General features: G+C 48.0%; 1 protein-coding gene across 3 annotated transcripts in view; it reads left to right on the forward strand.

Moving 5' to 3' along the window:
- tpte (transmembrane phosphatase with tensin homology) overlaps positions 1–21,932 on the forward strand; it is a 39,939-nt gene that overhangs the window by 11,102 nt on the left and 6,905 nt on the right. For all 3 annotated transcript variants that reach the window (XM_055936835.1, XM_055936836.1, XM_055936834.1), the window contains exons 5-15: positions 1,457–1,618; positions 3,607–3,726; positions 6,734–6,833; positions 7,264–7,327; positions 7,561–7,625; positions 8,782–8,842; positions 9,812–9,893; positions 11,875–11,963; positions 17,208–17,269; positions 17,384–17,464; positions 20,408–20,513. In XM_055936835.1, coding sequence (XP_055792810.1) covers positions 1,457–1,618; positions 3,607–3,726; positions 6,734–6,833; positions 7,264–7,327; positions 7,561–7,625; positions 8,782–8,842; positions 9,812–9,893; positions 11,875–11,963; positions 17,208–17,269; positions 17,384–17,464; positions 20,408–20,513 — 992 coding nt within the window. The remainder of the gene's footprint in view (positions 1–1,456; positions 1,619–3,606; positions 3,727–6,733; positions 6,834–7,263; positions 7,328–7,560; positions 7,626–8,781; positions 8,843–9,811; positions 9,894–11,874; positions 11,964–17,207; positions 17,270–17,383; positions 17,465–20,407; positions 20,514–21,932) is intronic.

A 21,932-nucleotide genomic window follows, 5' to 3' on the forward strand; every position in this document is an offset into this window, starting at 1 on the left:
GTATGTTTGGTGTGGTACTGGTCTCTGTATTCCAGTATGTTTGGTGTGGTACTGGTCTCTGTGTCTCTGTATTCCAGTATGTTTGGTGTGGTACTGGTCTCTGTGTCTCTGTATTCCAGTATGTTTGGTGTGGTACTGGTCTCTGTGTCTCTGTATTCCAGTATGTTTGGTGTGGTACTGGTCTCTGTGTCTCTGTATTCCAGTATGTTTGGTGTGGTACTGGTCTCTGTGTCTCTGTATTCCAGTATGTTTGGTGTGGTACTGGTCTCTGTGTCTCTGTATTCCAGTATGTTTGGTGTGGTACTGGTCTGTCTCTCTATTCCAGTATGTTTGGTGTGGTACTGGTCTCTGTGTCTCTCTATTCCAGTGTGTTTGGTGTGGTACTGGTCTCTGTATTCCAGTATGTTTGGTGTGGTACTGGTCTCTGTCTCTGTATTCCAGTATGTTTGGTGTGGTACTGGTCTCTGTGTCTCTGTATTCCAGTATGTTTGGTGTGGTACTGGTCTCTGTGTCTCTGTATTCCAGTATGTTTGGTGTGGTACTGATCTCTGTCTCTGTATTCCAGTATGTTTGGTGTGGTACTGGTCTCTGTATTCCAGTATGTTTGGTGTGGTACTGGTCTCTGTATTCCAGTATGTTTGGTGTGGTACTGGTCTCTGTGTCTCTGTATTCCAGTATGTTTGGTGTGGTACTGATCTCTGTCTCTGTATTCCAGTATGTTTGGTGTGGTACTGGTCTCTGTATTCCAGTATGTTTGGTGTGGTACTGATCTCTGTATTCCAGTATGTTTGGTGTGGTACTGGTCTCTGTATTCCAGTATGTTTGGTGTGGTACTGATCTCTGTATTCCAGTATGTTTGGTGTGGTACTGGTCTCTGTGTCTCTCTATTCCAGTGTGTTTGGTGTGGTACTGATCTCTGTATTCCAGTATGTTTGGTGTGGTACTGGTCTCTGTATTCCAGTATGTTTGGTGTGGTACTGGTCTCTGTATTCCAGTATGTTTGGTGTGGTACTGGTCTCTGTATTCCAGTATGTTTGGTGTGGTACTGGTCTCTGTGTCTCTGTATTCCAGTATGTTTGGTGTGGTACTGGTCTGTGTCTCTCTATTCCAGTGTGTTTGGTGTGGTACTGATCTCTGTATTCCAGTATGTTTGGTGTGGTACTGATCTCTGTGTCTCTGTATTCCAGTATGTTTGGTGTGGTACTGGTCTCTGTATTCCAGTATGTTTGGTGTGGTACTGGTCTCTGTGTCTCTGTATTCCAGTATGTTTGGTGTGGTACTGGTCTCTGTGTCTCTGTATTCCAGTATGTTTGGTGTGGTACTGGTCTCTGTATTCCAGTATGTTTGGTGTGGTACTGGTCTCTGTATTCCAGTATGTTTGGTGTGGTACTGGTCTCTGTGTCTCTATTCCAGTATGTTTGGTGTGGTACTGATCTCTGTGTCTCCTCTATTCCAGTATGTTTGGTGTGATACTGATCATAGTGGATATAGTGTTGGTGATAGTAGACCTGTCTCTGATGAAGCGGAGCAGAGATGTGGGGGACGCTCTAGAGACGGTCTCTCTCGTCATCTCTCTGTTCTTCCTCACCGACGTACTGCTACGGGTCTATGTAGAGGGGTAAGCGAGAGTGTGTACAGTATGTGTGTGTGTGTTCTCAGAGTACATGAAGTAAAAGTGAGACTAGGACAGAGAGAGCGCAGGATGAAGACCCCCCTGAGTGAGGGAGAGCTGTGAACCTCTACTGTCTATGATGAGCTGTTTAAACAGGAAGTAATGTGCAGGAAGTGGTTCCAGGAAGTGGTTTGCCATTTTACTGGGCAGTAGGCCTTCTTGGAACACAGTTCTATGATGATTCATCAATGTTAAACTCTTTGAAACAGCTGTGTACAGTGGTGGCCAAAGGTTTTGAGAATGACACGAATATAAATCTTCACAAAGTCTGCTGCCTCAGTTTGTATGATGGCAATTTGCATATACTCCAGAATGTTATGAAGAGTGATCAGATAAATTGCAAAGTCCCTCTTTACCATGCAAATTAACTGAATCCCCCCAAAAACATTTCTACTGCATTTCGGCCCTGCCACAAAAGGACCAGCTGACATCATGTCAGTGATTTTTCTCGTTAACACAGGTGTGAGTGTTGACGAGGACAAGGCTGGAGATCACTCTGTCATGCTTATTGAGTTTGAATAACAGACTGGAAGCTTCAAAAGAAGGGTGGTGTTTGGAATCATTGATCTTCCTCTGTCAACCATGGTTACCTGCAGGGAAACACGTGTCGTCATCATTGCTTTGCACAAAAAGGGCTTCACAGGCAAGGATATTGCCGCCAGTAAGATTGCACCTAAATCAACCATTTATCGGATCATCAAGAACTTCAAGGAGAGCGGTTCAATTGTTGTGAAGAAGGCTTCAGGGCGCCCAAGAAAGTCCAGCAAGCGCCAGGACCGTCTCCTAAAGTTGATTCAGCTGCGGGATCGGGGCACCACCAATACAGAGCTTGCTCAGGAATGGCAGCAGGCAGGTGTGAGTGCATCTGCACGCACAGTGAGGCGAAGACTTGAAGGATGGCCTGGTGTCAAGAAGGGCAGCAAAAAAGCCACTTCTCTCCAGGAAAAAGATCAGGGACAGACTGATATTCTGCAAAAGGTACAGGGATTGGACTGCTGAGGACTGGGGTAAAGTCCTTTTCTCTGATGAATCCCATTTCCGATTGTTTGGGGCATCCGGAAAAAAGCTTGTCCGGAGAAGACAAGGTGAGCGCTACCATCAGTCCTGTGTCATGCAAACAGTAAAGCATCCTGAGACCATTCATGTGTGGGGTTGCTTCTCAGCCAAGGGAGTGGGCTCACTCACAATTGTGCCTTAGAACACAGCCATGAATAAAGAATGGTACCAACACATCCTCCGAGAGCAACTTCTCCCAACCATCCAGGAACAGTTTGGTGACGAACAATGCCTTTTCCAGTATGATGGAGCACCTTGCCAAAAGGCAAAAGTGATAACTAAGTGGCTCGGGGAACCAAACATCGACATTTTGGGTCCATGGCCAGGAAACTCCCCAGACCTTAATCCCATTGAGAACTTGTGGTCAATCCTCGAGGCGTGTGGACAAACAAAACCCCACAAATTCTGACAAACTCCAAGCATTGATTATGCAAGAATGGGCTGCCATCAGTCAGGATGTGGCCCAGAAGTTAATTGACAGCATGCCAGGGCGGATTGCAGAGGTCTTGAAAAAGAAGGGTCAACACTGCAAATATTGACTCTTTGCATCAACTTCATGTAATTGTCAATAAAAGCCTTTGACACTTATGAAATGGAAAAAAATGAAAAAAACAACTTTAGCTGAGATGGACTAGTTGATCTGGACATTACTGACAAATTATAAATGGCTCTCTACGGTCTGTAATGACTGACAAGAGGAATACTGATGATGCACGATCTAATATAGATATTGCACCTTGTCCATTCTACTGTTGACAACTTTCAAGAGTAAAAGCCCCCCCCCCGGCCAACCCCTTACGCCCCCCACAGTTGGGGAAGCACTGGTCGATCTGTCCGTGTGTGACTGAATGACTGACTGACTGTCCTGTGTGTTTCAGGTTCAAGGTGTACTTCAGTTCCAGACTGAATATCATAGATGCCTGTATCGTTGTCATCACCCTGGTTGTCACTATGATCTACACCTTCTCTGACCTGACAGGGACCAGCCTCATACCCAGGTACGTACAGGGACCAGCCTCATACCCAGGTACGTACAGGGGCCCGGCCTCATACCCAGGTACGTACAGGGGCCCGGCCTCATAGCCAGGTACGTACAGGGGCCCGGCCTCATAGCCAGGTACGTACAGGGGCCCGGCCTCATAGCCAGGTACGTACAGGGGCCCGGCCTCATAGCCAGGTACGTACAGGGGCCCGGCCTCATACCCAGGTACGTACAGGGGCCCGGCCTCATAGCCAGGTACGTACAGGGGCCCGGCCTCATAGCCAGGTACGTACAGGGGCCCGGCCTCATAGCCAGGTACGTACAGGGGCCCGGCCTCATAGCCAGGTACGTACAGGGGCCCGGCCTCATAGCCAGGTACGTACAGGGGCCCGGCCTCATAGCCAGGTAGGTACAGGGGCCCGGCCTCATAGCCAGGTAGGTACAGGGGCCCGGCCTCATAGCCAGGTACGTACAGGGGCCCGGCCTCATAGCCAGGTACGTACAGGGGCCCGGCCTCATAGCCAGGTAGGTACAGGGGCCCGGCCTCATAGCCAGGTAGGTACAGGGGCCCGGCCTCATACCCAGGTAGGTACAGGGGCCCGGCCTCATACCCAGGTAGGTACAGGGGCCCGGCCTCATACCCAGGTAGGTACAGGGGCCCGGCCTCATACCCAGGTAGGTACAGGGGCCCGGCCTCATACCCAGGTAGGTACAGGGGCCCGGCCTCATACCCAGGTAGGTACAGGGGCCCGGCCTCATACCCAGGTAGGTACAGGGGCCCGGCCTCATACCCAGGTAGGTACAGGGGCCCGGCCTCATAGCCAGGTAGGTACAGGGGCCCGGCCTCATAGCCAGGTAGGTACAGGGGCCCGGCCTCATAGCCAGGTAGGTACAGGGGCCCGGCCTCATAGCCAGGTAGGTACAGGGGCCCGGCCTCATAGCCAGGTAGGTACAGGGGCCCGGCCTCATAGCCAGGTAGGTACAGGGGCCCGGCCTCATAGCCAGGTACGTACAGGGGCCCGGCCTCATAGCCAGGTACGCACAGGGGCCCGGCCTCATAGCCAGGTACGCACAGGGGCCCGGCCTCATAGCCAGGTACGCACAGGGGCCCGGCCTCATAGCCAGGTACGCACAGGGGCCCGGCCTCATAGCCAGGTACGTACAGGGGCCCGGCCTCATAGCCAGGTACGTACAGGTGTGGGTGTAACTACAGGGGCCAGACTCACCCCAGGTTAACACACACACTATTCCATGATTGTTTTGATACACTACCAGTCAAAGGTTTGGACACATCTACTCATTCAAGGGTTTTTCTTTATTTTTATTATTTTCTACGTTGTATAATAATAGTGAAGTCATCAACACTATGAAATAACACATTTGGAATCATGTAGTAACTAAGAAATTGTTAAACAAATCACAATATATTTTATATTTGAGGTTCTTCCAAGTAGCCACTCTATTCCTTGATGACAGCTTTGCTCACTCTTGGCATTCTCTCAACCAGCTTCATGAGGTGGTCAACTGGAATGCATTTCAATAAACAGGTGTACCTTCTTAAAGTAAATTTGTGGAATTTCTTTCCTCCTTAATGCGTTTGAGGTAATCAGTTGTGTTGTGACAATGTAGGGGTGGTATAAAGAAGATAGCCCTATTTGGTAAAAGACCAAGTCCGTATAATGGCAAGAACAGCTCCAATAAGCAAAGAGAAACGACAGTCCATCATTACTTTAAGACATGAACGTCAGTCGATAAGGAATATTTCAAGAACTTTGAAAGTGCAGTCGCAAAAACCATCAAGCGCTATGATGAAACTGGCTCTCATGAGGTCCACCACAGGACAGGAAGACCCAGAGTCACCTCTGCTGCAGAGGATACGTTCATTAGAGTTACCAGCCTCAGAAATTGCAGCCCAAAGAAATGCTTCTCAGAGTTCAAGTAACAGACACATCTCAACATCAACTGTTCAGAGGAGACTGCGTGAATCAGGTCTTCATGGTTGAATTGCTGCAAAGAAACCACTACTAAAGGGCACCAATCATAAGAAGAGACTTGCTTGGGCCAAGAAACATGATTAATGAACATTAGACCAGTGGAAATCTGTCCTTTGGTCTGAGTCCAAATTTGATATTTTTGGTTCCAACCGGCTTGTCTTTGTGAGACGCAGAGTAGGTGAACGGATGATCTCTGCATGTGTGGTTCCCACCGTGAAGCATGGAGGAGGAGGTGGGGTTGCTTTGCTTGTGACACTGTCACTGATTTATTTTGAATTCAAGGCACAGTTAACCTGCATGGCTACCACAGCATTCTGCAGCGATAGGCCATCCCATCGGGTTTGCGTTTTGCGCTGTTTTTCAACAGGACAATGACCTAACACACCTCCAGGCTGTGTAAGGTATATTTGACCTATTTGACCTAGGAGAAAGGATGTGTACAAACGGAAGGAGAGTGATGCAGTGCTGCATCAGATGACCTGGCCTCCACAATCCCCCGATCTCAACCCAATTGAGAAGGTTAGGGATGAGTGAAAAGAAAAGCAGCCAACAAGTGCTCAGCGTATGTGGGAACTCCTTCAAGACTGTTGGAAAAGCATTCCAGGTGATGCTGGTTGAGAGAATGCAAAGTGCGCAAAGCTTTCAAGGCAAAGGTTTGCTACTTTGAAGAATCTAAAATATATTTTGATTTGTTTAACCCTTTTTTTTGGTTACTATATGATTCCATATCTTATTGTATAGTTTTGATGTCTTCACTATTATTCTACAATGTAGAAAATAGTAAAAAATTAAAGGACGACCTTGAATGTGTAGGTGTGTCCAAACTTTTGACTGGTACTGCTGGTGTAGAAGCCACCGTGCTTTTACACCTGCATTGCTTGCTGTTTGGGGTTTTAGGCTGGATTTCTGTACAGCACTTTGAGACATCAGCTGATGTACGAAGGACTTTATAAATACATTTGATTTATATATATATATATATATATATATATATATATATAGAAAGATGTATACTGTACTCTTTTTCAGGGCGGTGACGTTCCTGCGTTTTCTGAGGATTATAATCCTGGTCAGGGTCTTCAGATTAGCCTCCCAGAAGAAAGAACTGGAGAAGGTCACCAGGAGGATGGTGAGTTCGTCTCCATGGCAACACAATGTTTTTTGAGGTCATTTTTAATACAAATCGTTTGGGGGTGGGGGGGTTTAAGTACCTTGCTCAACGGCACAATGGCTATAGGCTGTACCTGAGAGGGGTCTGGTCACGCCTTCCACTTTCATCTCCTAGCGGTTTCAATCCCCTTTCCGTTGAAGCTTGCATCAATGCTTAAAAATATATACAAGCTGAGTATCGATCAGAGAAAGGATGTGTACAAACGGATATGGACCCGTGCTCCGACCCTCCCGTGCTCCGACCCTCCCGTGCTCCGACCCTCCCGTGCTCCGACCCTCCCGTGCTCCGACCCTCCCGTGCTCTGAACACGGTATTATGCATTTTGAGAAACGCCCAAAGTATCCATGATCCTCATATAAACTCTACCTTCTGACCTCTCTCCTGTCAGGTGTCTGAGAACAAGCGTCGCTACCAGAAAGACGGCTTTGACCTGGATCTCACCTACGTCACAGGTTATCTCTCTCTCTCACACACACACACACACACACACACACACACACACACACACACACACACACACACACCTGACCCTGACCTACGTCACAGATGAGCTGTTTTAAATTAAAGACTAATGTTAGGAATGTATCATGAATGTTTATAGTATATTCCATATGAGTGGCACTTTATAGCTCCTCTCATCTCTCCCTCTTCTTCTCTCGTCCTCCATCTCTACTCCTCTCTCCAGATCGTGTCATTGCCATGTCGTTCCCTTCCTCTGGGAAACAAGCCCTCTACAGAAACCCCATCAGGGTAAGCCTTGTACAGAAACCCCCGTCAGGGTAAGCCCTGTACAGAAACCCCCGTCAGGGTAAGCCCTGTACAGAAACCCCCGTCAGGGTAAGCCCTGTACAGAAACCCCCGTCAGGGTAAGCCTTGTACAGAAACCCCATCAGGGTAAGCCTTGTACAGAAACCCCCGTCAGGGTAAGCCCTGTACAGAAACCCCCGTCAGGGTAAGCCCTGTACAGAAACCCCCGTCAGGGTAAGCCCTGTACAGAAACCCCCGTCAGGGTAAGCCCTGTACAGAAACCCCCGTCAGGGTAAGCCCTGTACAGAAACCCCCGTCAGGGTAAGCCCTGTACAGAAACCCCCGTCAGGGTAAGCCCTGTACAGAAACCCCCGTCAGGGTAAGCCCTGTACAGAAACCCCCGTCAGGGTAAGCCCTGTACAGAAACCCCCGTCAGGGTAAGCCCTGTACAGACACCCCCGTCAGGGTAAGCCCTGTACAGACACCCCCGTCAGGGCAAGCCCTCTACAGAAACCCCCGTCAGGGCAAGCCCCCTACAGACACCCCCGTCAGGGCAAGCCCCCTACAGACACCCCCGTCAGGGCAAGCCCCCTACAGACACCCCCGTCAGGGCAAGCCCCCTACAGACACCCCCGTCAGGGCAAGCCCCCTACAGACACCCCCGTCAGGGCAAGCCCCCTACAGACACCCCCGTCAGGGCAAGCCCCCTACAGACACCCCCGTCAGGGCAAGCCCCCTACAGACACCCCCGTCAGGGCAAGCCCCCTACAGACACCCCCGTCAGGGCAAGCCCCCTACAGACACCCCCGTCAGGGCAAGCCCTGTCATTATCTTACCATTACCTTAGAAATGTATATGATTTATATGTTTAAGGTAATGGTAAGATAATGACTAAATGATTTATGTTTATATCAGTAACACACACTATAGTGGAGGTTCTGATATTGTCAATAGGGAACTTGACTCCTAAAGGTCAGTAATATCGCCTCTCTCCCTGATCCTCTCATGAGGTGGCTAGGTTCCTAGACACACACACACACACACACACACACACACACACACCATGACTCCTAAAGGTGGCCAGAGAGGATAAAGGGCCAGATATCAGTTAGTTGTTTAGAGAATAATCAAATGATATAATATCTCTTCTCTCTGTCAGGAAGTGGCCAGGTTCCTAGATGCCAAACATGAAGACCACTACAGAGTATACAACCTCTGCAGTAAGTGCACACTACTTCCAGTCTACTACAGAGTATACAACCTCTGCAGTGAGTACACACTGCTTCCAGTCTACTACAGAGTATACACCCTCTGCAGTAAGTACACACTACTTCCAGTCTACTACAGAGTATACACCCTCTGCAGTAAGTACACACTACTTCCAGTCCACTACAGAGTATACACCCTCTGCAGTAAGTACACACTACTTCCAGTCTACTACAGAGTATACAACCTCTGCAGTAAGTACACACTACTTCCAGTCCACTACAGAGTATACACCCTCTGCAGTAAGTACACACTACTTCCAGTCTACTACAGAGTATACAACCTCTGCAGTGAGTACACACTACTTCCAGTCTACTACAGAGTATACAACCTCTGCAGTGAGTACACACTACTTCCAGTCTACTACAGAGTATACAACCTCTGCAGTGAGTACACACTACTTCCAGTCTACTACAGAGTATACACCCTCTGCAGTGAGTACACACTACTTCCAGTCTACTACAGAGTATACAACCTCTGCAGTGAGTACACACTACTTCCAGTCTACTACAGAGTATACAACCTCTGCAGTGAGTACACACTACTTCCAGTGTACTACAGAGTATACAACCTCTGCAGTGAGTGCACACTACTTCCAGTGTACTACAGAGTATACACCCTCTGCAGTAAGTACACACTACTTCCAGTCTACTACAGAGTATACAACCTCTGCAGTGAGTACACACTACTTCCAGTGTACTACAGAGTATACAACCTCTGCAGTGAGTGCACACTACTTCCAGTGTACTACAGAGTATACACCCTCTGCAGTGAGTACACACTACTTCCAGTCTACTACAGAGTATACAACCTCTGCAGTGAGTGCACACTACTTCCAGTGTACTACAGAGTATACAGTCCGTGTAGTCTGTGTGAGGAGAGGGTGGGGAACCATTTCTGACATGATGCTGTTTGTTCTTCAGGTGAGAAAGGTTACGACCCCAAGTTCTTCCACTACAGAGTAGAGAGGGTGTTTATCGACGACCACAACGTGCCTTCGCTAGAGTGAGTACACCCTACCGTGTGTGTAGAGTACACCCTACCGTGTGTGTGTAGAGTACACCCTACCGTGTGTGTGTAGAGTACACCCTACCGTGTGTGTGTAGAGTACACCCTACCGTGTGTGTGTAGAGTACACCCTACCGTGTGTGTAGAGTACACCCTACCGTGTGTGTAGAGTACACCCTACCGTGTGTGTAGAGTACACCCTACCGTGTGTGTAGAGTACACCCTACCGTGTGTGTAGAGTACACCCTACCGTGTGTGTAGAGTACACCCTACCGTGTGTGTAGAGTACACCCTACCGTGTGTGTAGAGTACACCCTACCGTGTGTGTGTAGAGTACACCCTACCGTGTGTGTAGAGTACACCCTACCGTGTGTGTAGAGTACACCCTACCGTGTGTGTAGAGTACACCCTACCGTGTGTGTAGAGTACACCCTACCGTGTGTGTGTAGAGTACACCCTACCGTGTGTGTGTAGAGTACACCCTACCGTGTGTGTAGAGTACACCCTACCGTGTGTGTAGAGTACACCCTACCGTGTGTGTAGAGTACACCCTACCGTGTGTGTAGAGTACACCCTACCGTGTGTGTAGAGTACACCCTACCGTGTGTGTAGAGTACACCCTACCGTGTGTGTAGAGTACACCCTACCGTGTGTGTAGAGTACACCCTACCGTGTGTGTAGAGTACACCCTACCGCGTGTGTGTGTGTGTGTGTGTGTAGAGTACACCCTGTGGTAGTCGTGACAATTGTGTCGGCCGGGAACTCTTTCGGAAGGTTAAAAAAAGGGTGACGTTTTGATGACGAAGTAGTCCTAGGTCGGGGGAGCAGAGGCAAGTTCCTGTATGTTTCCCCTATCGCACCGTGTGTTAGTCATAAAGCAGAGACCACCGCTCTTACCAGAGAGCCCGCTTCCTATCTGCTTGAGAAACCTGTACAACACGCTTGGTTGTATATTATCCGTTTGGATGTCGGAGGAGACGGACAGACATCTCCCAATCTTTACAACCATTGAATTAATATGTTTTTAACATTAAAGTTTTACAATCCAAGGCGTCACCAAGTAATTTAGTTTTCTCAAGTCACATTATTCATTAACAAAAGATGTCCCACCTCTCCCACACTGACTTTACAAAATTCTAACTTGCAATGCAATATTTTTTTTATGCATGAATACGATGTATCTCTGTTCGTTGTTGGCATTTCTGTCCTAAGTTTGCCCACTTTGCCAATGAAGTCATCATTCAAATAATTGGCAACATCAAATAGTTTTGATAAATAAGCCATCGGATTCGATAAAAGATTAAGTTTATTTTTTCTTTCTGCCCATAATTTCATTTAAAGTCATTTTTGTTCCCATTTGTTCTTTATATCACTGATCTTGGTAATAATTTATTCTTCTTTTTGTTGAGTTTAGTCGCTGCATTTCTCAGTTTTCCAGGAAGTCAGCCAGCCAGTTATTCAACACTCCTTTTGCCCATCTCTTTCTCTCTTTCAACCACACAGGTTTTCAATTCCTCATCAATCCATGGAGCCTTAACAGTTCTAACAGTCCGTTTCTTAATAGGTCCATTTTCTATTACATTTTTTTATCAATAACTGGAAAAAAACTATTTCATAAATGTATCAAGTGCTGCGTCTGGATGCTCCTCATTCACATCAGACCAAAACATATTTGTTTATCTTCAACATCGGAATCAGTACAAACAGTTTTGCATGATCTCTTATACACTATATTAGGCCCCGCCTTTGGAACTTTGGTTTTCCTAGATATGGCTACTATATATGGTCACTACATCCTGTTGGTATGAATACAGGAACTGTCAGTTTTGGGAGGGAGAGTGGTCAATGAGGAGGACCTTCCTTCAGAGCAGGAGGGACTTTGACGTGTTTGACGTGTGTGTGTGTGTGTGTGTGTGTGTGTGTGTGTGTGTGTGTGTGTGTGTGTGTGTGTGTGTGTGTGTGTGTGTGTTCATCTCAGGGACATGCTGAAGTACACTGCCGGTGTGAGAGAGTGGATGGCAGCTGATCCCAACAACATCATTGCCATACACTGTAAAGGAGGAAAAGGTAACTACTACGCCATCTACTGGTAATCTACTGTAGTAGCAGCCAGCTGTAATAATGTTGTTTAGCAACTAAACTGACATGTTGCGCAATTATGGATTAACACTGGGTTGGCTTAGATTCTTTTACAAACAATATAGCTGTGATAACGTGATAGTAGGATGTAGCTGTGATAACGTGATAGTAGGATGTAGCTGTGATGATAACAGGATGTAGCTGTGATGTTAACAGGATGTAGCTGTGGTGATAACAGGATGTAGCTGTGGTGATAACAGGATGTAGCTGTGGTGATAACAGGATGTAGCTGTGGTGATAACAGGATGTAGCTGTGGTGATAACAGGATGTAGCTGTGGTGATAACAGGATGTAGCTGTGGTGATAACAGGATGTAGCTGTGGTGATAACAGGATGTAGCTGTGGTGATAACAGGATGTAGCTGTGGTGATAACAGGATGTAGCTGTGGTGATAACAGGATGTAGCTGTGGTGATAACAGGATGTAGCTGTGGTGATAACAGGATGTAGCTGTGGTGATAACAGGATGTAGCTGTGGTGATAACAGGATGTAGCTGTGGTGATAACAGGATGTAGCTGTGGTGATAACAGGATGTAGCTGTGATGTTAACAGGATGTAGCTGTGATGAAAACAGGATGTAGCTGTGATGAAAACAGGATGTAGCTGTGATGAAAACAGGATGTAGCTGTGGTGATAACAGGATGTAGCTGTGGTGATAACAGGATGTAGCTGTGGTGATAACAGGATGTAGCTGTGGTGATAACAGGATGTAGCTGTGGTGATAACAGGATGTAGCTGTGGTGATAACAGGATGTAGCTGTGGTGATAACAGGATGTAGCTGTGATGTTAACAGGATGTAGCTGTGATGAAAACAGGATGTAGCTGTGATGAAAACAGGATGTAGCTGTGATGAAAACAGGATGTAGCTGTGATGAAAACAGGATGTAGCTGTGATGAAAACAGGATGTAGCTGTGATGAAAACAGGATGTAGCTGTGATGATAACAGGATGTAGCTGTGATGATAACAGGATGTAGCTGTGATGATAACAGGATGTAGCTGTGATGATAACAGGATGTAGCTGTGATGAAAACAGGATGTAGCTGTGATGATAACAGGATGTAGCTGTGATGATAACAGGATGTAGCTGTGATGAAAACAGGATGTAGCTGTGATGAAAACAGGATGTAGCTGTGATGAAAACAGGATGTAGCTGTGACGATAACAGGATGTAGCTGTGACGATAACAGGATGTAGCTGTGACGATAACAGGATGTAGCTGTGACGATAACAGGATGTAGCTGTGACGATAACAGGATGTAGCTGTGACGATAACAGGATGTAGCTGTGACGATAACAGGATGTAGCTGTGACGATAACAGGATGTAGCTGTGACGATAACAGGATGTAGCTGTGACGATAACAGGATGTAGCTGTGACGATAACAGGATGTAGCTGTGACGATAACAGGATGTAGCTGTGACGATAACAGGATGTAGCTGTGACGATAACAGGATGTAGCTGTGACGATAACAGGATGTAGCTGTGACGATAACAGGATGTAGCTGTGACGATAACAGGATGTAGCTGTGACGATAACAGGATGTAGCTGTGACGATAACAGGATGTAGCTGTGACGATAACAGGATGTAGCTGTGACGATAACTACAGGATGTAGCTGTGACGATTACTACAGGATGTAGCTGTGACGATTACTACAGGATGTAGCTGTGACGATTACTACAGGATGTAGCTGTGACGATTACAGGATGTAGCTGTGACGATTACAGGATGTAGCTGTGACGATTACAGGATGTAGCTGTGACGATTACAGGATGTAGCTGTGACGATTACAGGATGTAGCTGTGACGATTACAGGATGTAGCTGTGACGATTACAGGATGTAGCTGTGGCGATAACAGGATGTAGCTGTGGCGATAACAGGATGTAGCTGTGGCGATAACAGGATGTAGCTGTGGCGATAACAGGATGTAGCTGTGGCGATAACAGGATGTAGCTGTGGCGATAACAGGATGTAGCTGTGGCGATAACAGGATGTAGCTGTGGCGATAACAGGATGTAGCTGTGGCGATAACAGGATGTAGCTGTGGCGATAACAGGATGTAGCTGTGTCAGAGCATGACATTTCTCTTTCACGCTGAGTGGTTATGGAAAGGGAGAGAGCTGGAAAGATTTTTCATGTACATTGAGGAACTATTATCATTCTCAATTGATGTAAAAACAGACTTTGTTTAATTGAGGTGAAGAAAACATTACTTTGAAAAGCTCCACAGGTCATTAGTGGTGGTGCGTTAAGCCAATCAGAAATACTATCAGATGCCCAAATGGGCACATTTTATATGCCGACATTTATGCGCAGGCCAGGTAGCCTATAGGACTACTTCTATGTGTAATCAGGCCAGGTAGCCTATAGGACTACTTCTATGTGTAATCAGGCCAGGTAGCCTATAGGCCTGCGTAGATGTGTAATCAGGCCAGGTAGCCTATAGGCCTACGTAGATGTGTAATCAGGCCAGGTAGCCTATAGGCCTACGTAGATGTGTAATCAGGCCAGGTAGCCTATAGGCCTATGTAGATGTGTAATCAGGCCAGGTAGCCTATAGGCCTACGTAGATGTGTAATCAGGCCAGGTAGCCTATAGGCCTACGTAGATGTGTAATCAGGCCAGGTAGCCTATAGGCCTACGTAGATGTGTAATCAGGCCAGGTAGCCTATAGGCCTACATAGATGTGTAATCAGGCCAGGTAGCCTATAGGCCTACGTAGATGTGTAATCAGGTGTGTGTCCTTTCTCAACACTGACAGGAGCGATCCAAATAAAAGACTGACTAAATTACCAAAACTCGTAAATTGAATAAAATAAACCAAAACTTGTTTCTTACAAGTGTAGCATAGGTTGCATGCTCTGTAAACGTGTCCACTCTGACAATCACCACGGTAACAGACTGGAGTAATAATATATTGAATGGATTAACAGACATGACCGTAACAGACATGACCGTAACAGACATGACCGTAACAGACATGACCGTAACAGACATGACCGTAACAGACATTTGTAGATTAGAAATGAACGGTAAGATACACTATCTATACAATATATGTGGATAAAAACCTATTTCAGCCACACGTTGCTGACGGGTGTATAAAATCGAGCACACAGCCATGCAATCTCCATAGACAAACATTGTCAGTAGAATGGCCCACACTGAAGAGCTCAGTGACTTTCAACGTGGCACCATCATAGGATGCCACCTTTCCAACGAGTCGGTACGTCACACGACCGCTCTAGCAGGGCAGACCTTGGCAACTGTAAACACTGTTATTGTGAAGTGGAAACGTCTCGGACAAAAACGTCTCGGCCGCTGAAGTGGTAGGCCGCACAAGCTCACAGAACGGGACCGCTGAAGTGGTAGGCCACACAAGCTCACAGAACGGGGCCGCTGAAGTGGTAGGCCACACAAGCTCACAGAACGGGGCCGCTGAAGTGGTAGGCCACACAAGCTCACAGAACGGGGCCGCTGAAGTGGTAGGCCACACAAGTTTACAGAACGGGGCCGCTGAAGTGGTAGGCCACACAAGCTCACAGAACGGGGCCGCTGAAGTGGTAGGCCACACAAGCTCACAGAACGGGGCCGCTGAAGTGGTAGGCCACACAAGCTCACAGAACGGGGCCGCTGAAGTGGTAGAGCAGCCGCACACAAGCCTAAGATCACCATGCGCAATGCCAAGCGTCGGCTGGAGTGGTGTAAAGCTCGCCGCCATTGGAATCTGGAGCAGTGGAAACGCGTTGTCTGGAGTGATGAATCACGCTTCACCATCCGACAGACGAATCTGGGTTTGGCAGATGCCAGGCGAACGCTACCTGCCCTAATACATTGTGCAAACTGTAAAGTTTGGAAGAGGAATAATGATCTGGGGCTGTTTTTCATGGTTCGAGCCCCTTAGTTCCAGTGAAGAGAATTCTTAACACTACAGAATACAATGACATTCTAGACGATTCTGTGCTTCCAACTTTGTGGCAAAAGTTTAGGGAAGGTCCTTTCCTGTTTCAGCTTGACAATGCTACCTTGCACAAAGCGAGGTCCATACAGAAATGGTTTGTCGAGATGTGGAAGAACTTGACTGGCCTGCACAGAGCCCTGACCTCAACCCCATCGAACACCTTTGGGATGAATTGGAACACCGACTGTGAGCCCAACATCAGTGCCCGAACTCACTAATGCTCTTGTGGCAGAATGGAAGTACGTCCCCACAGCAATGTTCCAACATCTAGTGGAAAGCCTTCCCAGAAGAGTGGAGGCTGTTATAGCAGCAATGTTCCAACATCTAGTGGAAAGCCTTCCCAGAAGAGTGGAGGCTGTTATAGCAGCAATGTTCCAACATCTAGTGGAAAGCCTTCCCAGAAGAGTGGAGGCTGTTATAGCAGCAATGTTCCAACATCTAGTGGAAAGCCTTCCCATAAGAGTGGAGGTTATTATAGCAGCAATGTTCCAACATCTAGTGGAAAGCCTTCCCATAAGAGTGGAGGTTATTATAGCAGCAATGTTCCAACATCTAGTGGAAAGCCTTCCCAGAAGAGTGGAGGCTGTTATAGCAGCAATGTTCCAACATCTAGTGGAAAGCCTTCCCAGAAGAGTGGAGGCTGTTATAGCAGCAATGTTCCAACATCTAGTGGAAAGCCTTCCCAGAAGAGTGGAGGCTGTTATAGCAGCAATGTTCCAACATCTAGTGGAAAGCCTTCCCAGAAGAGTGGAGGCTGTTATAGCAGCAATGTTCCAACATCTAGTGGAAAGCCTTCCCAGAAGAGTGGAGGCTGTTATAGCAGCAATGTTCCAACATCTAGTGGAAAGCCTTCCCAGAAGAGTGGAGGCTGTTATAGGAGCAGAAGGGGGACCAACTCCATATTAACTTTTAGCAGGGGTCCACATACGACTTCAAAAAATCTTGGTCGACCAACAGTCTAAAAAATCGACCAGTCCACTAATTGGGGTCAGCCCTATTGTTTACGTTTGTTTACCAACATTGGAGTGAAACAAGCTTATGTTTTGGGTTCTGATGAGGTACGACAGTTAAGATCATGAGGCATTTAAAAGTAATATTCTTCAAGAATCAATGTTTTACATTTCAATCATTTGAATAAGTCCAAAACATGGCTGAAGCAACTGAAGATAGGCCCTATTTTAACAGTGGCGTGTGTGTGTTCCTACAGGACGTACAGGAACTCTGGTGTGTACCTGGCTGATTGACAGTGACCAGTTTGAGAGCGCTCAGGTAGGGCAATAGCTGAAATTGTTCAGGTATTTCAGCATGACACTTAAACAGTTTAACACAAAAAAAGCACCCCTCCCAGAGCACCAGGGGATAACATGGTTTATATACCTACAGGACAGCTTGGACTACTTCGGGGAGAGGAGAACCGATAAGAGCCGCAGCTCCAAGTTCCAGGGAGTGGAGACCCCGTCCCAGGTACATGGATATTAACTCACGCTTAGTGTCTGGTACATTGGGGCTGCGTTTACACAGGCAGCCCAATTCTGATCTTTGTGAGGGAAAATAAAAGATGACAAATTAGTGATAACAAGAACAGAATTGGGCTGCCTGTGTAAAACACAGTTATAGACATAAAGGTGGTGCATAGTGTTACTCAACAAGGCCACAGGTAACATTTGGGTCCAAAACCTGGGCCATGCAATGTTTGATGAGGCAGTTTCATGGCGCCGATCTACTTAGCACCTTACCTGCTAGCCCGGCCTGAAGAGCGGTGGCCTCGGGCTAGCCCGGCCTGAAGAGCGGTGGCCTCGGGCTAGCCCGGCCTGAAGAGCGGTGGCCTCGGGCTAGCCCGGCCTGAAGAGCGGTGGCCTCGGGCTAGCCCGGCCTGAAGAGCGGTGGCCTCGGGCTAGCCCGGCCTGAAGAGCGGTGGCCTCGGGCTAGCCCGGCCTGAAGAGCGGTGGCCTCGGGCAAGCCCGGCCTGAAGAGCGGTGGCCTCGGGCTAGCCCGGCCTGAAGAGCGGTGGCCTCGGGCAAGCCCGGCCTGAAGAGCGGTGGCCTCGGGCAAGCCCGGCCTGAAGAGCGGTGGCCTCGGGCAAGCCCGGCCTGAAGAGCGGTGGCCTCGGGCTAGCCCGGCCTGAAGAGCGGTGGCCTCGGGCTAGCCCGGCCTGAAGAGCGGTGGCCTCGGGCTAGCCCGGCCTGAAGAGCGGTGGCCTCGGGCTAGCCCGGCCTGAAGAGCGGTGGCCTCGGGCAAGCCCGGCCTGAAGAGCGGTGGCCTCGGGCAAGCCCGGCCTGAAGAGCGGTGGCCTCGGGCTAGCCCGGCCTGAAGAGCGGTGGCCTCGGGCAAGCCCGGCCTGAAGAGCGGTGGCCTCGGGCTAGCCCGGCCTGAAGAGCGGTGGCCTCGGGCTAGCCCGGCCTGAAGAGCGGTGGCCTCGGGCAAGCCCGGCCTGAAGAGCGGTGGCCTCGGGCTAGCCCGGCCTGAAGAGCGGTGGCCTCGGGCTAGCCCGGCCTGAAGAGCGGTGGCCTCGGGCTAGCCCGGCCTGAAGAGCGGTGGCCTCGGGCAAGCCCGGCCTGAAGAGCGGTGGCCTCGGGCAAGCCCGGCCTGAAGAGCGGTGGCCTCGGGCTAGCCCGGCCTGAAGAGCGGTGGCCTCGGGCAAGCCCGGCCTGAAGAGCGGTGGCCTCGGGCAAGCCCGGCCTGAAGAGCGGTGGCCTCGGGCAAGCCCGGCCTGAAGAGCGGTGGCCTCGGGCTAGCCCGGCCTGAAGAGCGGTGGCCTCGGGCTAGCCCGGCCTGAAGAGCGGTGGCCTCGGGCTAGCCCGGCCTGAAGAGCGGTGGCCTCGGGCAAGCCCGGCCTGAAGAGCGGTGGCCTCGGGCTAGCCCGGCCTGAAGAGCGGTGGCCTCGGGCTAGCCCGGCCTGAAGAGCGGTGGCCTCGGGCTAGCCCGGCCTGAAGAGCGGTGGCCTCGGGCAAGCCCGGCCTGAAGAGCGGTGGCCTCGGGCAAGCCCGGCCTGAAGAGCGGTGGCCTCGGGCTAGCCCGGCCTGAAGAGCGGTGGCCTCGGGCTAGCCCGGCCTGAAGAGCGGTGGCCTCGGGCTAGCCCGGCATGTCTCTGTGTGTGTGTGTGTTTTTGTTTTGTGTGTGTGTTACAGAGCATGTAGATGGGTTACTATGAGGTGACGATGATGGTGTGTGTGTGTGTTACAGAGCAGGTACGTGGGTTACTATGAGGTGATGATGATGATGGTGTGTGTGTGTGTTACAGAGCAGGTACGTGGGTTACTATGAGGTGATGATGATGATGATGGTGTGTGTGTGTGTTACAGAGCAGGTACGTGGGTTACTATGAGGTGATGATGATGATGGTGTGTGTGTGTGTTACAGAGCAGGTACGTCGGTTACTATGAGGTGATGATGATGATGGTGTGTGTGTGTGTTACAGAGCAGGTACGTGGGTTACTATGAGGTGATGATGATGATGGTGTGTGTGTGTGTTACAGAGCAGGTACGTGGGTTACTATGAGGTGACGATGATGGTGTGTGTGTGTGTGTTACAGAGCAGGTACGTGGGTTACTATGAGGTGATGATGATGATGGTGTGTGTGTGTGTTACAGAGCAGGTACGTGGGTTACTATGAGGTGATGATGATGATGGTGTGTGTGTGTGTGTTACAGAGCAGGTACGTGGGTTACTATGAGGTGATGATGATGATGGTGTGTGTGTGTGTGTTACAGAGCAGGTACGTGGGTTACTATGAGGTGATGATGATGATGGTGTGTGTGTGTGTTACAGAGCAGGTACGTGGGTTACTATGAGGTGATGATGATGATGGTGTGTGTGTGTGTTACAGAGCAGGTACGTGGGTTACTATGAGGTGATGATGATGATGGTGTGTGTGTGTGTTACAGAGCAGGTACGTGGGTTACTATGAGGTGATGATGATGATGGTGTGTGTGTGTTACAGAGCAGGTACGTGGGTTACTATGAGGTGATGATGATGATGGTGGTGTGTGTGTGTTACAGAGCAGGTACGTGGGTTACTATGAGGTGATGATGATGATGGTGTGTGTGTGTGTTACAGAGCAGGTATGTGGGTTACTATGAGGTGATGATGATGATGGTGTGTGTGTGTGTTACAGAGCAGGTATGTGGGTTACTATGAGGTGATGATGATGATGGTGTGTGTGTGTGTTACAGAGCATGTAGATGGGTTACTATGAGGTGATGATGATGATGGTGTGTGTGTGTACAGAGCAGGTACGTGGGTTACTATGAGGTGATGATGATGATGGTGTGTGTGTGTGTGTTACAGAGCAGGTACGTGGGTTACTATGAGGTGATGATGATGATGGTGTGTGTGTGTGTGTTACAGAGCAGGTACGTGGGTTACTATGAGGTGATGATGATGATGGTGTGTGTGTGTGTTACAGAGCAGGTACGTGGGTTACTATGAAGTGATGAAGACTAAGTTCAACCGACAACTTCCTCCAGAACAGAGCCTGAAGATCAAGAGCATCCGCATCAACTCCATAGCAGGTTTGATTGAATATCTGTCCACTATAAAAACATCCACTCCATAGCAGGTTTGATTGAATATCTGTCCACTATAAAAACATCCACTCCATAGCAGGTTTGATTGAATATCTGTCCACTATAATAACATCCACTCCATAGCAGGTTTGATTGAATATCTGTCCACTATAATAACATCCACTCCATAGCAGGTTTGATTGAATATCTGTCCACTATAATAACATCCACTCCATAGCAGGTTTGATTGAATATCTGTCCACTATAATAACATCCACTCCATAGCAGGTTTGATTGAATATCTGTCCACTATAATAACATCCACTCCATAGCAGGTTTGATTGAATATCTGTCCACTATAATAACATCAACTCCATAACAGGTTTGATTGAATATCTGTCCACTATAATAACATCCACTCCATAGCAGGTTTGATTGAATATCTGTCCACTATAATAACATTCACTCCATAGCAGGTTTGATTGAATATCTGTCCACTATAATAACATTCACTCCATAGCAGGTTTGAGCCACACATGTCCCGTGTGGCTCAGTTGGTAGAGCATGGCGCTTGCAACGCCAGGGTTGTGGGTTCAATTCCCACGGGGGGACCAGGATGAATATGTATGAACTTTCCAATTTGTAAGTCGCTCTGGATAAGAGCGTCTGCTAAATAATGTAAATGTAAAATGTAAATTATTCGATAAAAACGGCTTCACCATAAAACATTATTGAGGATGAAACACAATTTAGCCCATTGTTGTCCTCTGAAAAGAGATAATACACTGTTTTGATTGGGAAATGCATATTAACATACATTTTTGTCCCTGCGTCATTTCTCCGTCAATACTCCATATTTTGGAGTGAAATTTGTCACACCATCTGAGAAGGTAATTCCCTAAAGGGCCAGCAGATGGCGCTGCTGTCCAATTGCTAGTATACATTTTTAAAGGAGGGGAATAATATTTTGCATGTTCCATAGGGACATTATGAAGTAACGGTGGCGTTTCTTGGGAGATTATCTACAGTGACACTAGAATCACAGAGAAAATTATAAAAAATACTTCCCATTGGAATATTTGAGGAAGGTGTTGTTGATTTTGAATTAAACCTCATCTTTTCCCTGCTATCTTTTACATACAAAAAATTAAGGAAAGTGTTTTATTTTTCATTCCATTTGTACAAATCATGGAATTTGTCTTCCACTTTGACATTAGAGTATATTGTTAAATAGTACATTTAATAATCCCACTTTGTAACATAATGTGTAAAAAGTCAAGCGGTGTGAATACCTTCTGAAGGCTTTGTAGTTGCTAACTAGGTTAACATGTGTCATAGATGACTTGCTCGGACGAGACGTGAACCCACTAGCCTGGCTAGCTAGCTAATCAAACCGGCAATGCTCTAAAATTACAATAGCATATG

The sequence above is a fragment of the Salvelinus fontinalis genome, chromosome 10 (assembly GCF_029448725.1).
Source record: "Salvelinus fontinalis isolate EN_2023a chromosome 10, ASM2944872v1, whole genome shotgun sequence".
Classification (NCBI taxonomy): Eukaryota; Metazoa; Chordata; class Actinopteri; order Salmoniformes; family Salmonidae; genus Salvelinus; species Salvelinus fontinalis.